At 38.0% G+C, this 16946-nt stretch overlaps 1 protein-coding gene across 3 annotated transcripts in view; it reads right to left on the bottom strand.

Moving 5' to 3' along the window:
- HEPH (hephaestin) overlaps window positions 1–16684 on the bottom strand; it is a 75574-nt gene extending 58890 nt beyond the window's left edge. For 2 of the 3 annotated variants that reach the window (XM_053666510.1, XM_037135619.2), the window contains exons 1-8: window positions 16619–16684; window positions 10046–10251; window positions 7871–8115; window positions 6611–6823; window positions 5368–5550; window positions 4138–4392; window positions 1832–2000; window positions 282–418 (exon numbers count right to left, since the gene is read on the bottom strand). In XM_053666510.1, coding sequence (XP_053522485.1) covers window positions 282–418; window positions 1832–2000; window positions 4138–4392; window positions 5368–5550; window positions 6611–6823; window positions 7871–8115; window positions 10046–10251; window positions 16619–16648 — 1438 coding nt within the window. In that variant the 5' untranslated portion in view covers window positions 16649–16684. Of the gene's footprint in view, window positions 1–281; window positions 419–1831; window positions 2001–4137; window positions 4393–5367; window positions 5551–6610; window positions 6824–7870; window positions 8116–10045; window positions 10252–16618 lie in introns of those variants that run through there. The other variant, XM_037135620.2, reaches the window with a different exon arrangement.
- Between the last annotated feature and the right edge of the window lie 262 nt (window positions 16685–16946).

The raw sequence follows: 16946 nt of genomic DNA, 5'->3' as shown, positions 1-16946 counted from the left end.
AATCAGAGATGAAAGTGGGGACATTACTACCAATCCTACAGAAAGAAAAGATTATAAGAGAGTACTATGAGCAACTGTATACCAACAAATTGAATAACCCAAATGTAACAGATACATTTCAAAAACATAACCCTTTTGCACAAAACACTCATCTATTGGTACTCACTTTGAGAAATGCAGGTCTAGAGTGTGCCTCTGAGCTGCCCCAGGCTCTAGTTTCTAAGTCCTCCCCAGTTATTATGGCTCTAGTCAATTAATTTCATAAGTTAAGGATTCCTCACCCAGGATTCCAAGGTGCTCATCTTCCTCCAGCTGTACCTTTTCTTGGAATGTTTCATCTTGGAAGGCTTCATAACGGACTTTCCAGTAAGTGCCCCCAATTCGGCTGGAGCACTTCTGGAAGAATTTATCTGGGCCACTGTCATATAAGGAGGCAAATGTCACATGATTTAATTGTGTATCAAACAGACTCCAATATGACTCTTGGTCTCATCAAGTTATGGAAATTTATGATTAGGAAAGACCTCAGAGATCATCCAGTTTAGCTTCCACCCATTGGAGGTGACACCACTAACAAAGAATATACAGCTTCTCCTTCAGCCTTTCCAGGTTTAGGGGACTCATTTTCAGAGAGAGCAATCCCTCTTACTGTTGGATACTTTTAATGATTACAGTTATTTTTTTAAGATTTATTTATTTATCTTTAGAGGGGAAGGGAAGGAGAGAGGGAGAGAAACATCAATGTATGGTTGCCTTTCGTGTGTCCCCTGCTGGGAACTGGCCTGCAGGGAACCGGCCTGCAACCCAGGCATGTGCCCTGACTGGGAATCAAACCGCCATTGTCTGGTTCACAGGCCCACACTCAATCCACTGAGCTACACCAGCCAGGGCTGATTACAGTCATTTTTTTTATAGTAGGATGAAATCTTCTTGCTTGTGAGTTCCAGACATTAGCATCAGTCCTGCTCTTCTGAGATGTATAGACTTACATTTGTCCTTAATCATCTTCAGGTACTCAAGATTCTTTCTCCCCTTCATTAAGAATATCCTTAATTCCAAAATGAAAACCCACTCACTCAGAAAACCTGGTTAGATATTCCAGAAGTCATGCTGAGGCCCAAGTACATACTTTCCTGTTTTCTGCAGATTCATTGCATTATTTTTTTTGCCAGAAGAGTAAACATGATTTGGTGCCTTAGGACAGTCCCCCAAACTCTCATAGTCCTCTACCAACTGCCTCTTCTGTAAAAACCTAGAAACACTGATATGTCAGTGAGCAGGTATAACTTAAGGCCTAGCAACTGAATAGGGAACTAACCTGCTCTATTGAGAAGCAGGAGAATTTGGATAAATTCCTCCAAAATGATGGTTATGGAATGGCCACAAGGTAAGTTGCTTCTCCTTCCTACATTTCTCAGAGTCCTTTTTACACTCCTGCTTAAATGCATCCTTCAGACTACAAAAAAGAAAGGAAGGTGCAAGGAGGTAAATAATGAGTAAAATAAAGAAGAGTTGGAAAAATGGCATTTCAATGGATCTGGTCCCACAAGAAAAGGCCTACTTTTCTGAATATGTCTTGGGATTATAGCAGAAACAATCTCAAACACTGCTAGGGCCTTTTGCTGTGGATATGACATAACACTATAAAAAGCTTTGTAGCTCCCCAAAAACAAGCTGTCCAGGGGGCCAAAAGAATTTAGTTAACAGTTGTGCTATTTAACTCCAGTCAGACAATGATTGTGACCCCTAAATGAAAGTGAGAGATTTCTGAGAGGGAGTAGTAGTGTTTAGGACTGAAACCAGTAGGGGAAAGAAGCGTACTGCATCTTACCTGCCTGGCTCCCTCAAATCTTTCCCAGTACTCCCATCATGACCCGTTGGGCCGTAGTCCCACTGAATCTCATGGGCCTCGATGAAGTACTGCCGGACTTTTCCTGTTAGTTGGTTCACTGCAGGGACCACAGAGCAAGACTTGACCTCGTAGAGTGCTTGCATGCCATCTGGAGAAAGAGCATCATGGTTGGCCCCATTTCAACAAACAAATCTTTGATCCAGACAACCCACCTTCCTCTTCCTAGAGTCTCATCCTCGCACCCTCCACTAGACTCTTTACCCCTACCTCCAAATAAGCCATCTTTTCTCACTCCTTAAGAACCTGACTGAAAGGAAGGGAGTCCAGGTGGAAATTAAAGTACTTCTACCTGCTGAACACCACTGATACATTTACCATATGTTCATTCCTTTGCAAAAAACTTACACTATACAAATATCACAGAGGATGAAGTCTGAATATCTGAGTACAAGTCCATACTTTATCAGGGTGTATTAGACCTTAGGCAAGTCAATTTCTAGATGTAAAGTTTAACCCTTGTTTTGTAAATGAGGACACTAGAATATACCACACCAGGTTGGTGGGAGCATCAAATTTAAAAATAAAAAGAGAAATAAGTAATTTTAAAGAGGGAATTTCCCCAAATAATGAAACATCTCCTATACACGGAGATGAAGCTTCAGGTTTAGGACTGTTTTGAAAATGTACATTCTAAGTAGTATCTTCAAAATGTGAGAAAATGTAACATTGAGTTATAGTGGTAATGATGATATTGTCTTATATTTGCTTGACATGTTACAGAGCTCATTCAGATAATTATCTTATTTGAGTCTCATAAAATCTCAAAGAGATTTAAAATTATAAATCAGAAATCTGAGATACAAAAAAGGATGAGGAAAAGATATTGATTTTTATTGAATAAGTATATAGCCCAGGCCCTGTGTCAGGTGCTTTACATATGTTATCTGTTTCAATCCTCATAACCACCCTATGAAACAGACTTTTTTGGAAACAGACTTTTAATGCCTTCTTTCCCAGTTGAAAAAAAAACTCAGGATTAGAGAGGTTAAGTAACTTGCTCAAGATAACACAGCTAGTCAGTAGAGCAATTGAGACTTAACTTCCTATCTTTCAACTGCAAACTTGAATGCTCATTTTATTCTCATATAGTTTGGTCTCAAGATTCTCCTGGTCTTTAAGACTCAAAATCATATTATCTTTCTAAAACCTTATTATAAGTTTATGAGGTAGGAATTGTTTTTACAATCATTCGCTGAAGAAACAAAAGCTCAGAGAAGTGATATGACTTACGAACGCTAACTAAGCCACTGGTGGAACAGGCTTATCTGGCTTTAAGCCTCTATTTGTTCTACTAATGTGCTGCATTTCTAATCTCCATCGGGATTCATACTCACCCAATCACCTCTGGGGCTGAGGGCAGATCCTGGATGATGGATCATGGGTAATGGGTCCCTACTAGGGAAAACCTACCACCTAGACTCATGATCTACCAGTCTATAACTCCTTGCCTAATCAAATCCATTTTCACATACTCATATCAGTTTCCTGACATCCATCTAATTTGCCATATATTAACAAATTCTAGAAAGTGACAGATGAAGAGGATCTTAGAGACTATGTAGACCAAATTTCCCATTTTATAAATGTGGCAGATGATTCCTAGAAATGGAAAGGGACTTTTCTAGTTATTACAGTGAGTTTTTCATGGAGCTGAGACGACAACTGAAACCATCTAATTACTTATCTAGTGCTCTTTCCATTGTCTCATATGTTCCTCTTCTCCCTTGATGCTCTTTAATGCACTGCACCATTACTTTAACCATTCTACCTATGAAAATCATCTTCTACCCATATTTCTGTTGGGTCCCAACTAGAGTGTCAGCACTTGCCCACAGTACTCCATGATCGCCTGCAGAAAACTTATACTTTTTAAACTAATCTCTCCTTTACTCCTGTTCAATAAGCTACAAATAACTTCAGGTCTTAAGTCCTTAGGACTCTGAGCAAATTATATATATCAGCTTAAAAGTCCCCTTATTAATCATCAATCCCTGTACCACCTTATGTTACAGATGAAGATAAAACCCAGAGAGATGTGGCTGAAGTCACCGTTCAAGTTAATGGCTGAGCCAGGAAAGAATATGGGTCCCCAGAATATTAGTCTAGTTTTTCATCCTTTTTTCCTTGTTGTCTCACCTGAAAGACCTATCCAGAATGCCACATTCCTGATGACCATATTGCCACCACCCTCCCATACCTCAAGGGTCAGAGGTGGTGGATCTCACCTCTCAAGTGACTATTCACTTGACAGCTAATTAACCAGGTGCCAAGTTTCTGGGGCACCATCTCAGCAGTCACAAAGGTGGCTGGAAAGATGTGAGCCACATCAGTGCGGTGGCCCCGGATGGTCAGCATTTGTCCATGGAAGAAAGCTGTGTGGATATCTACTTCATTGCCCATGCCAAACAAGTGCCAAGCCACACGCTTCTGTGCACACATGTTCAGCTCTGGTAAGTTCCCAAATACAAAGCCATTGATTGCTGAAAAAGGAAATCCAAAGAAAATATGAGAACTAGGAAAGAACAGCCCAATGGGAAAAAACTTACTCTCTGACAATAATACTAAGTAACATTTACATGAGGTTTTCAAGAGGACACTGTGCTAACAATATCCATTATATCATTTAAATCTCACAGACAATTTTAGAAAACAGTCAGGTATCAATGGTCCTTTGCAAAAAGTGAGAAAATCAAGTCTTAGAGAGGTAAAGTTACTCTCTCCCAAGGCCACAGAGCTATTAACTGGTACAGCCAAGATTCCAACCCAGCAATGTGAGGACACTTTTTAAGGAATGTGGTTTATTTTGTAAGCAATTCTTTCCTTCCAGGCCAATTCCCTTCTAAAATTTCCAATGGACAATTGTCAAATTAGCTGACTAATTACCATGGTTATTATAAGCAATTGGTTTAAAATCCAAAAAAAATTTGACCTGTCCAAGTTATCCCTTACATATTCCCTCTGAGTTTTTACTTCTCCTTGGGACAGTCTGGTTTTGAGCCCACCTTTGTCACCAAAAATAAATAAGTCACTCCCTTAATTAAACAGAAGTAAAACTTTTTTCCCTAAAAATCACTTCTCTGCCTATACCCCAGGGTTTTTGTGCCTTTACTTAGTTTTAAATTTAATTAACATGATGGATTCCCTAATAGGAAACTGTTTTTCTTCACAAAGTGGGAAATTCTTCCAGCTTGCATGAGCATACAGAATCAACACCCTAGGCAGGCAGGGTACCTAATGTAGTCAGACAGATTAGGATTGGATTTTAGCTGTGTGGTTTATTTGCTGTGTAATCCTCAGTTTCCCCATAGGTAAAAACAAGGTAAAACCACCTGCTACTTCTGGTCCTTGTAAGGATTAAAAAGGACTGATATGTGAAAGCACCCACCAAATGCTAGACCCTGAAGAGACCCTTCATCCGTGTTTACTGTTAGTGTGGCCACTGCATCCCAGCTCACCATGCATCCTATTACTCTCTTGAAAGGACTCATCTTCTTTGTCCACTGAGGCAGGGTCTGAGCAGTAAGTGGCAATATTCTCATTGATATGCCAACTAAGATTCTCATCTACCACACTGAAGAGCAGGAAGAAGTAACTGTCCACGTCTTGCCGCCGAGGAGGGGAGTTCCCATTCAAGGTTCCTAGTACAAGGAAGAAAGGTGCCCTTAAGAACCTCCTATCCTTAGCAACAGTAAACTCCAAGGGGTATTCATAAGAAATAAATAGGAAGAGAGGTAGCCTAATGAACAAACTGAACTAACAAGGAAAGTGGGGGCAGAGTCATAGAGAGAGAGTAGGAGGACAGCTATTGGTGGAAAGTTAGGGGATGGAAAGATTGAGCAAAAAGGACAAAGGACTCATGGACATGGACAACAGGTTGGTGATTGCTGAGGGGAGGGGGATGTATGGAGGTTACAGTAATGGTAACCTTTTTCCAATGGTAATGGAAAAAATACAGTAAACATGTTTTTAAAACAGTTTGTCAGCAACAGAAAAACAGATGGAGACTTCCCCAACCAGGGCCTTATCTGACCATACTCTTGTAACACCTGGGTCTTCAGGCCTTACTACATCTTAAACATAGACTGTTCCCAACCACGTCCACAATCCTTCCCAAATCCTGATGACTATACTTTCAATACTATCCAAACTTAAACTCTTATGACATAATTTACTTTTATGTGACTTGACCCCCATCATTACTAATTCAAATTTTTAAGTGATTAGAAACAAGTTTTAAAAGTAGAAAAGGGTTTTTTTTTTATTAGGAAAAGAAGGTAATATAATAGAAAAAATAGTGAAAAGGGCCTGGACAGTGTGGCTCAGTTGGGTGAGCATCATCCCCACAAACCAAAAGGTCACAGGTTCAATTCCTGGTCAAGGCACTTACCCAGATTGCAGGTTTGGTCCCAGTTAGGGCGAGTACAAGAGGTAACCAATTTATGTTTCTCTCTCACATTGATGTTTTTCTCCCTCTCTCTTTCCCTCCCTTCCCTTCTCTTTAAAATCAACAAGCATGTTCTCACGTGAGGATTAAAAAATAGTGAAAATGGACTTTGGCATTGTTTATTCCTGCTGATAAACAATGGTTCTAAATGAACACTCCTCAGGTTGCTGTTAACATGTACGCAGTTCAACTATATCACTGCTTCCCATAGATATTCCAAACTGCATCTCATAGCTCACCCTTGGAGCCTATACCTCTTTTACAGGTGATAAGGGGTCCAATGAGGCCAGTTGCAATATCTCGTGGAGCATCTACATGAGAATGGTAGATCCAGGTGAGGCATGCTGGGTCAGCATCAGTGGGTGCGTGGCTTTCTGGAATTGTCCAATTGTAGATATGATAGCCTCCCGGGGGAACAGAGTCATCAGCTTTCAGCTGACCAGAGGAGCCATCTGGGTAGAGGGAGCCTAGAAAATGAAATTTCACATCCACAGTCCCAGGGTGAGTAAGAGGCACCCTGGCAGATAAAGAAGTGAAGAGAAGGCTGACATTTGAGACACCTAGGTCCAGTCTTGTGAAAAGGTAAAGTTCTAAGGTCTAGCACATTGTTTCTCACAACCTGAGGATGGCACACATTCAGGTAATATCTAGCTAAAGAACCCCAGATTCCACAATCAACAATGGGTAGAGAGGGGGCAGCCATTGGGGAAGAAGCTGTGACCACAAAAACTTCAACTAGTAGTAACCTAATGCAAAGTCAGTGGCATGGAGGCACAGGGGAAAAAAAAGAATTCCCTTTCTGCAAGCACTGGCTTTGGAAAACAATCACAGAATTTCATTTTAAAGACAGCTTAATGGTCAGTTGGTCCACTTCCCCATTTTATGAAAGAGAAACTGAGGAAAAGTAACTTGCCAGAAGTCATAAAAGGACTTTTTGATTTCCCTCTCTATTCCCCTCAGTCACTGTGGTGTCTGTATTATAGGTCACTGGCCTGGGATAGTGAGAGATACAGATGAGTAAACTGAACTCTCTCTTAAAAAGAAAAATTAAATCTTTTGGAAGACTTTGACCCTAGAATAATGCTCCCTTATAGTCAGAGCATACTCTTCTCTTTTTAAAGCACAAATATTTTATGGAAATGCCATTTAAGTAATTCTTTATGATAAAAGGCAGATTTGTATTTTTATTTTTCATTTTTTAATCACAATTGACATTCAATATTATATTAGTTTCAGGTTTATAGCATACTGGTTAGACATTGATAAAACTTACAAAGTGATCCCCCCTGATATTTCTAGTAGCCACCTGACACCATATATAATTATTACAATATTATTGACTATATTTTCTATGCTATACTTCATAACCTCATGACTACTTTGTAACTACCAATCTGTACTTCTTAATCCCTTAACAGTTTTCATCCAGTCACCCAACCCCCTCCTCTATGGAAACCATTAAGTATGTTCTCTGTATCTATGAGCCCTTCTATGAGCCCTTTGTATCTATTTACCTTCTGAATCCTTTTCATAGAAAACACCATGGGGGTGGATGGTATAGGAACGAGTTGCAAAATTCTTCAGGTGGATTAGGATGACATCTCCCACCTCAGCTTGCAACACTGGCCCAAGGAAGCCCAACCAGGCAGGCTGGGCCATTTCATGCATGTATGAGCCATCACTGTATTCTTTGTAGATGGTCTTCTTGTAGCTGCTCCCTATCCGGTTCTTGTCAGATTTTAAGAAGCTGGAAGCTACTCTGGGAAGAAAGAAAGAGAGCCACAACTTTGCCACAATCTTCAGACCTCTAGAGGGTAATTTTCTAGAGGAGGCTGACCAAAAAATGTCTATCTTTGTTTAGGGCAAAACAAGAGGAAATGGGACATACTGATCAAAACATGAAAGCTGTAAGTTAGAGTGTAACTGTTTCATAATGGGAAATATTAAGTAAAAGCATATAAAATTGATGATATTTGATCACTTTTAGCCTACAGGCTTACAAAAGAGGCAATTTCACGTGGCTCAATTTAATGTATAATAATGGGAAAACAGCCAACTAAGGACTCATTCCTTTTAAGTGACTAACTCCTTACCCATGTTGTCTGATTTAGTATCACTTTGGGAAGTGTATCATATGGGAAGTTTTATAGTGAAATGGTTAATGCCTCAAGGTCTGGAGCAGAATAGTTCAATTAAATGCTGATATTACCACTTCCAAATCTGTGGGACTTTGAGCAATTTATGTAACTTCTCTGTGCACAATTTTCCAATCTGCAAAATGGAGATAATCATAATACCAAACTTGGACAGGTGTTGCTGGTGATAAAATAATTAAAATACATAAAGAGCTTAGGACAGTGCCTTGGAAATAGTAAAAGCTTAATAAATGCTAACTACTACTTCATAATATTGGGGTTGAGGATAACAAGTTATCCCTCAAGGACGATTTTAAAACAAAGAGTCTGTGACTTCAAAACTAGATGGCTAGAAAAATGATTTGTTAAAAAAAAGAGCTGTTTTTCTTACTCTAATTCTTCTTAGAAAGCTCTGAGATGTTACAGAGAACTTTGGAAAACAGAGGCTTTGGAGAAACAAAGTGATTCATGATCAGAAAAGATTCCTTAATACATTCATTCACTTTTTAAAAAGAGATATTTGAAGCATCTGCAAGGCTCTAAAATCAAAAAAGGTTGTTAATCCCACCATCAGTTTGATCTTTGTTTTTCTGAGTTTGTTTTTGGTTTCATTTTGTTTGTTCATATGTTTTGATTTTTTTTAATTCCAAGCATAAATGAAATCATGCAATATTTGTCTTTGTCTAACTTGCTTCACTTAGCATAATACCCTCTAGGTCAACTAATATAATATTGTATGCCAATTATACTTCTGAAAAAGTAGCATTCCTTTGATATCTCCCCCAGATTTTTTCCTTCAAATAATTTAGGACAAAAATAAAGCAAAAGACAACAACAACAATAACAACAACAACAAAAAGACTAATCCTGTGGGGTCTGTGAGAGGTAAAATGGTGAGAGGAGTACCAATTTTGCATCCACCTTACCCAGGTTCAAATCCTAGCTCTTACATTTATTAGCTGTGAGACTTGAGTTATTTGATGACTCTGACCCTCAACTTTTTCACCTAAAAGACTAGGATATTCATACTAACCTCCTAGAACTTTTGTAAGAATTAGGCAAGACTAAGTATGTAAATGTCTAGTATGGTGGCTGTCAAAAGCAGAGTATTACACAAATGATACATATTACTGTTCTTTCTTTGATTTTAAGACTATATTTTTACTCCTTTTTACATATCTGAAATTGGTATATTTCTACCACACATATCTAACAAACACTGTATATATTTTATGTTTCTTTCTTTTTTTAAGGTAAAGAACTGTTTTTTAAACAGCATTGTGGATATCATCTTAGCACTAAAGGAATATGAAATTACCATTAGGACCTTAAAAATGCTGAGACACCTCAGTGTGGAAGAGCAGACTCCACATGGAATTCTGGCTCTTGAGTCAACTAGCCTTATTCTCAGCAAACATGCCCCTAAGTGTATGCTCCAGAGAGATCAGCAACTGACTACTAACACATCCTGAAAAAAGTTCTTCAAGAGGCTACCTCCTGACCTCAAGAATGTCCCCCAACTCTAGCTCTAATTCCACAAGAGATTAAACCTACGTGTCACTTTCCAGAGGCTGGTTAGTGATGACATTCCTTCCTTTGGGAGCATAGTTCCACTGCACATCCCGAATGCCCAGGTAGTAGACTCGAGTAGCCCCATCAGTCCATTGGAGCCACAATGGTTGTATGAACAGCAGAGCACAGAGGAGATGGCCTGGCTCCATGGCCCACATTACTCTGGGAAACAGGCAAATGAATAGCTCCTGGTATGCAAGAAAGAGAACAAAGGGGCTTTGCATGTGTCTGGAAATTAAACAGGCAAGAGCCAGATGGAATGACTGAGAAAACAAGAATGAATTACCCCAGAATCTATACCTTACCTTATTACTTTCAGTTCAACAAGTGTTCAATGATCTGTACACATTGGACTTTGGAGGGCAAAGTTAAACAGTCACTTATACTGATAATTATGCATTGCTTCCCTCAAAAGAGAAATCTGGATCCAGTTCCTTTACCTTGGCTCAAGAATCAGGAAACAGGCACCAGAAGCCTGATTGGGTCACTGACTCATTTAGTACCTGAATCAAGTCACTAATTCTCCCTGTGCCTCTGTTTTCATTGTTGCCACCTTCCATCCCCTAAGATATGTGTTTTAAAGCAAATGAGAATTCATCAAAAGATATTTTCTAGAATGTTAATAGACCCAAAATGGAAACAGCCAAAATGTCCATGAACACCAGAATGAATGAGTGAAATGTTTTAGTTACACAATAGACTTTTATATAACAATGACAGCAAACAAATTACAATTACACATGAAAATACAGATACCTCTCATGAACAAAATGTTGCAGAAATAAATCAGATGCAAAATAATACATACTCTATTATTTCATTTATGTAAACAATATCAGGCAAAAAAATCTATGCTTCTAAAAGCCAGATAGTGTGTACCCTTGAAGTAAGAATCAGTCATTAGGAAGGGAAGAGGAGAAATGCTTCTGGATAGTGTTCTGCTTCTTGATCTACATACTAGTAATATGAGTGTGTTCAGTTTGCTAAAATATAATGAGCTATAAACTTAGAATTTGTGTGCTTTTCTGCATGTGAATAGCAAAAAGGAAAACATGAAACAACAAATGAGAATGTGTCATGGAAATAATAACTTATAAGAAATGTTCTCTGCTGGTTATCTGCTATGCACAAACTCATTTCATGGGTCCAATCCTGAGTCAGAGTCAGAACTAATTCTCTAGTGTCTCATTTCAGTACATCAACCAGGAGGTTAGACTTCTTGAGACTAATAAGAAGCATTCAGTCATACAATAATCAGCTATAAGCAAACTTAGAAACACAGACAACATAATATAAACATACATATACATACACTTGCATACACATAGGCACATGAAATCTTAACCTAAAAAAAGATCTGTACACACTTGCATCCATGTATAGAATCAGATTGTCACACAGAACCTTTGTCAATTTCAGAATAATAACAACAATAATAATATCAATGTCATGTGTGCTTAGCAAGCCAAACAATTTTTGTGTTTTACATATATTAAATAATTTAATCCTCACAACAACACTACAGAGAAGATGCCATTTATAACCCCCATATTACAGAAAAAAAACTGCAGAACAGAAATGTAAAGTAATTTGCCCAAGGTCACCTAGTTAACAGCTGATAGAGTTGGGCTGTGAGTCTAGGAAGAATGGTTCCAGTGTCTATGTTCTTAATCACTATGCCATACTACCTTCCAGAAAACATACTTGCACACTCAGATGAGTATACACAAAGAACACATATAAATCCATAATTATAACCATACCTGGGAAAAACCTATATCCTATGAGCAATTATATATTATTTTGATCACCTCTAGAAACATGTATTTGCTCATATATAGGCAAAAATACATCTAATCAATATCATTCATAATGATAATAATGATAGTAGTTACCATTTAGTGAGAGATCACAACATGCTAAACACCATGTTCAATAGTTTATATAAATTATTTAACTAAATCCTCATCCTAAGCACATGAATAGGGACAATTAATCAAAAATAAAAAATCAAAGATATGCACAGACTTACATATGAATCGAAAATCCCCAGATATTTACCTTGGGCTAGGCCTAGATATTGACCCTGCTTAATAAACAGACCTATAGACTTCCCTACAAAATCTCAGGCCCCTCTACACACAGCACTAGTACAAGTGTTGATCTCCAATCTTCATATGACATTTGGCAGAAAGCCCTTGATATAGGGGAGAACATGTTTTTGGGTTTCTCTTTCTAAAACTTGGATCCCCTACTGACCATTGTGTAGACTTGGGTAATATTTAATTACTCTGAACCTGTTTTCTTACCTATAAAGTATATATAACAATATCAGTTTTGAAGAAATAAATTTGAAAACTTATATGAAAGGGACAGAATATAATTAATGCTCAGAACAAAATAGGCAATAACTGCTGGTGTCTTTCTTCATCCTTCTCCCCCCTGGCTACTGTCTTCCCCATATCCTACATTCTATATTTCTATTCTAAGAGCTAACTTAAATCTTAACTGCCCTTGAATGTCCCCTCTAGCCTTTTCATACCACTGTCTTCTTAAACGACTACTTACTCCCTATACTACCCAATTTCATTAAGTCAAATTTTGTATTATTGTTACCTTTCTACCTATGAGCTGCCTCATGAACTGTGTTCATTTTACAGATTGGACTATAAACTATTTAAGGGCAAACATTATGTTTTAGAAGTCTTTATGTATCTATTGCTGTACACAATAATATAGGCCCTATAGGTGTGCCATGAACAGCTACTGCTAAAGTGACATAAAGTGACACAAACACATATTTTCCCACCAGTTGGTTCCAGTTCAAGTTTGCCACTGGTATACAGAGTGACTTTAAAAAAGTCAGTATACCTTATTGAGCCTCAGTTTTCCATATATAAAATAATAGAGCTGGACTATATAGTTCTTACTTTTTTGGTGTCATAGATGTTTGAGAACATAATGAAATGAAAAAAGGTAGAACTACAAAATGTTTTATACAGAATTCTCAAAGAGACTTTCTAGTTCTCATACTTTGTCAGTATTCCCATTCACTAATGAAACACAGGTACATTCACATGCACCTACATGTAGTACCACATATGGTCAAACAAATCGCCATACCTTAGACCCTTCAATATGGAGTGTGTTTCCTTGGTTCAATGGAAGACTGAATGCAACATGGACCTCCTTTAAGCTTTTTTTTCAGGAACTTGCCAGCAAGGCCATTGTAGCACGAACTCACTTATCTAGGGAGAAAACTGTCCCAGGTAAGAGTTTCATGATTGGAGAAACACATAGTAACCCTGAAAATATTCCCAGAAGAGAATGATGCAGATCTTCAGCATACAATGAATAAGCACTCAAAGGTGACTAATAACCAAAAGAGCTAGACAATAAAACCTGGGGAAAAATAGTGCTAGCTACTGTTTGCCTATCATGTTCTACTTTACAGTATATTTTTCATATCTGCCTTCTCATTTAATTATCAAAGTCTTGGGAAATAAGGATTGTCTTCCCCATTTTGTATCTGGAGTATAGCCTTTGGAATCAGACTACCTAAACTAATCCTGACTCGACTTTCCCTAGTTATATGACTTGATAAATTGCTTCACTTCTATAGCCATTGAGTTTTATTTTTGAAATGAAATTAATACGTAGTTACACATCAAGTAGTGTGAGGATTAAATGAATTAATATCTTTAAGTGCATAGGATACAAATCTGTGGTCAAGTGTACAAGTAATCAAAAAGTATTAGTGAGTATTATTAGTATAGGTGAGGAAATAGCTTTAGAAATAAAACTTGCCAGGATTTCAGAACTTTAATATTTTATGTATAGCCACAATACATACATGTTCAAAAGTTTCTATATTACAGTAACACATACAAAGCATACAGGTACATGCATATGGCTGAGATTAGTCTCTTTGTGATATAATGAAAAGAACCAGAAATTTTCAGTCAAACAAAGTTAAGTTTGAGCACTGTTTTCAGTTTTGTTTGAATAAAACTAGAATTGGAGACTTAGTAGGCATCTGATAAATATTAGCAGTTTTCTTTCTTTCTAATCACTGGCTTTTATTCCTTCCAAAGATGCATTTGTTGTTGTTATTGTCATTTTTTTAAATTTGATTTTTTCATAAACTATTAAAACAGAAAAAAGAGCTCTGGCCGGGTTGCTCAGATAGTTGGAGCATCATCCCATTCACCAAAAGGTTGTGGGTTCAGTTCCTGGTCAGAGAATATACCTAGGTTGTGGGTTCAATCCCTGGTTGGGAGGCAACTGATCGATGTTTCTCTTTCATCTCTCTCTCTCTCCCCCTTTCTCTCTCTCTCCCTCCCTCCCTCCCTCTCTCTCTCTCTCTCTAAGAACAAAATCAATAGTAACATATCCTTGGGTGAGGATTAAATTTTTTTAACTATATAGCTTTCAGGTGTACAGTTCTCTAAAATCAATAAAAACATATCCTCAGGTAAGAATTAAGAAAAACAGATGAAAGAGAAAATCCATAAATTTTCTTTAAAATCATTTAGCTATTTCACAATACTAGTAAAATAGATTCTAGTTCTGAACTCATCGTTTATTTGTTTTATGACACTGAGTAAGTCACCTTATTTCCTGAACCTTAGTTTCCTCATCTTGTAAATGAAGATAATCTCTGGTTTTGGTTCCTCATTAGTTTACTAATATGATCAGATGAGATCAAGGATGCGAAAGCCCTGTGTAAACTTTTCACTTGGCTAGGGGTACTTTCTCTCAGCTGAACCCACAGGAGGAAGTCTTAGAGAAAGGCCAGACTGAGGAAAAAAATGAAAGGGAAATGTAAAATGACAAATGAAATAGGTAACACGAGCCAGAATCCTGGGACAAAGTAAAAACAGAGAGGGGAGAGACACACACACAGGGAGAGAGAGAGAAAGAGAATGAATTTCTGTTCTACTTGGACTTAGACATAGTATAGTTAATATACACCAAGACCAGTCTGGGGTGAAAGTCAGCCAACAACAAATCAGGCTTTTCATACCTTTACCCTATCTTCCTGTAATCCCAACATCACCTGGATTTGGTTACTATGATCCATAACAATTTGCATCACTGTTTTCCCTCTAATTTGCAAGTTGTTCCTTTAATGTGATAATGCTCCCCCCACTCCTAATCTCTTTTTCTCAGTTGTGTTAGACTGAGATGGACAGGCTTATACTAAGCAAAGGCTCTCTCATATGAACACAGGAATGCTGAGCTATATTTTGGGTCCTGTCTCCAATCTCAACAAAATAAAAGCCTCCATCCATTTTGGTCCTCTGCTTTCTTAATGCTTTTTGGCTGTTTCTGCACCACGTGTTTCAAAATACATTCCAAATGGGGATTTTCTCACCTCCCTTGGCTATAGGCTTTTCTTTACTAGGAGGGAAGCTAGAAAGTTAAAATCTAAACAGGGTTCTGGATACTACAAGTAAAACTGATATTCTTTAAGTAGTATCACTGTACCCTACGATGTCAGAAGTGATGAAATTGAGACTTAGGAGGGGATTTACCTGAAATCCTGATGCTGGAATGTAAGAATGTTTACTCCCCATCCTGGTAAACGTGTCCAGCATATCATCACCATACCGTTCCTTGGAAAATAATATTTCACTACATATTTTCCACTTGTACTAATGAAGCTGCTTTATCTGCACACACTCCAGTTTTGGTAGCACAGAAAGCATACTAATTTGAAATCAGAAGATCTGAATTCAAATCCTAGCTCTTTCCTGTAACAGCTATGCAGCCTCTTAACAAATCACTTTCAACTATTTGAGCCTCACTTTTTTTCATCCAAAAAATGGGGATGATATTTATCTCACAGGATTGTTTTGAGACTCAAGCAAAAAGCTTGAACACAATAGATGTTCAATAGAAAAAAATTGAATGCATCATAGATTCATATATCCATAAAGACCTTTAGAAACCATCTTTTTCAACCTCTTAACATGACATATAGAAAACTGAGACCAGAGGAGTGAAGGGATTTACTCAAAGCCAAGCAACTAGTTACTGGCAAATCCAGAACTTGAATCCATGTTTGCTAAAATATTTCTGGTTTTAGGCACTGTGACAAATAATTTAGATTTTAAACTGATAGCTTAGTTCATCCATCATTTGTTTATTGTATGCCAATTTGGATCTCAAAACAAAACCAGGTATTTGTTTTTAAGTGTTTGAACCTCTCATTTATATAGTTCTCAGATCCATCACGTCAACAAACCTCTCAAACATGTGAAATGGAAATTCAGCATTGTATTTTAACAGAAAAAAATAACTACTCTCTACAACTCCAGGATTGTCCTTGAAGCAGTCAAGCCAGTGTGGTCTTGGCCATTTTGGAGACAGGAACAAAAGAAGCCTATTGTTCCCTTTAACTTCCCTGAGCACCCAGCCAAGATTCCTTTAACTTTTTAGCAACTTAGTTTCTCTCCATTGGCCCAGGACTCCCCTAAACCAAAATGAATAAAAGTTTTTTACAAAGAAAGGAAGGTAAGGTAGGGTTTGGAAAGAGAGAAAAGAGCTTACCTTTGCTAGAGAAAACCCTTCTATATTCATGTCAGCAGCCTAGTGATGCTGAACTGCAGACCCCAGCGTGAGTCTGCCAGCCCTGTTCAGTCAGTATCCTGGGCTACAGGGCCTTTCTCATAAATTAAGTCCAGGGCTCCAATCTGGCGAGTGTTACTGGGATAGGGTGAATGGAGGAGGGGGTAGTGCTGGGTGCTGTCCTTTCCAGAAACTAATCTACTGGAATGTCTCGTCCGGTCTGGTTTGGTACAAAACCCGGGATGGTTCTTTGACCATATCCGGGTGTTTTCCAAATCCCGGTTAGGATCTCAGGAGGAATTACAAGGGG

This window comes from Artibeus jamaicensis, unplaced genomic scaffold, assembly GCF_021234435.1.
Source record: "Artibeus jamaicensis isolate MK-2021 breed Jamaican fruit bat unplaced genomic scaffold, CSHL_Jam_final contig_457, whole genome shotgun sequence".
Lineage (NCBI taxonomy): Eukaryota > Metazoa > Chordata > Mammalia > Chiroptera > Phyllostomidae > Artibeus > Artibeus jamaicensis.
Note: the sequence above shows the minus strand (reverse complement) of the source record. Positions and strands in the feature narration are given on the sequence as shown.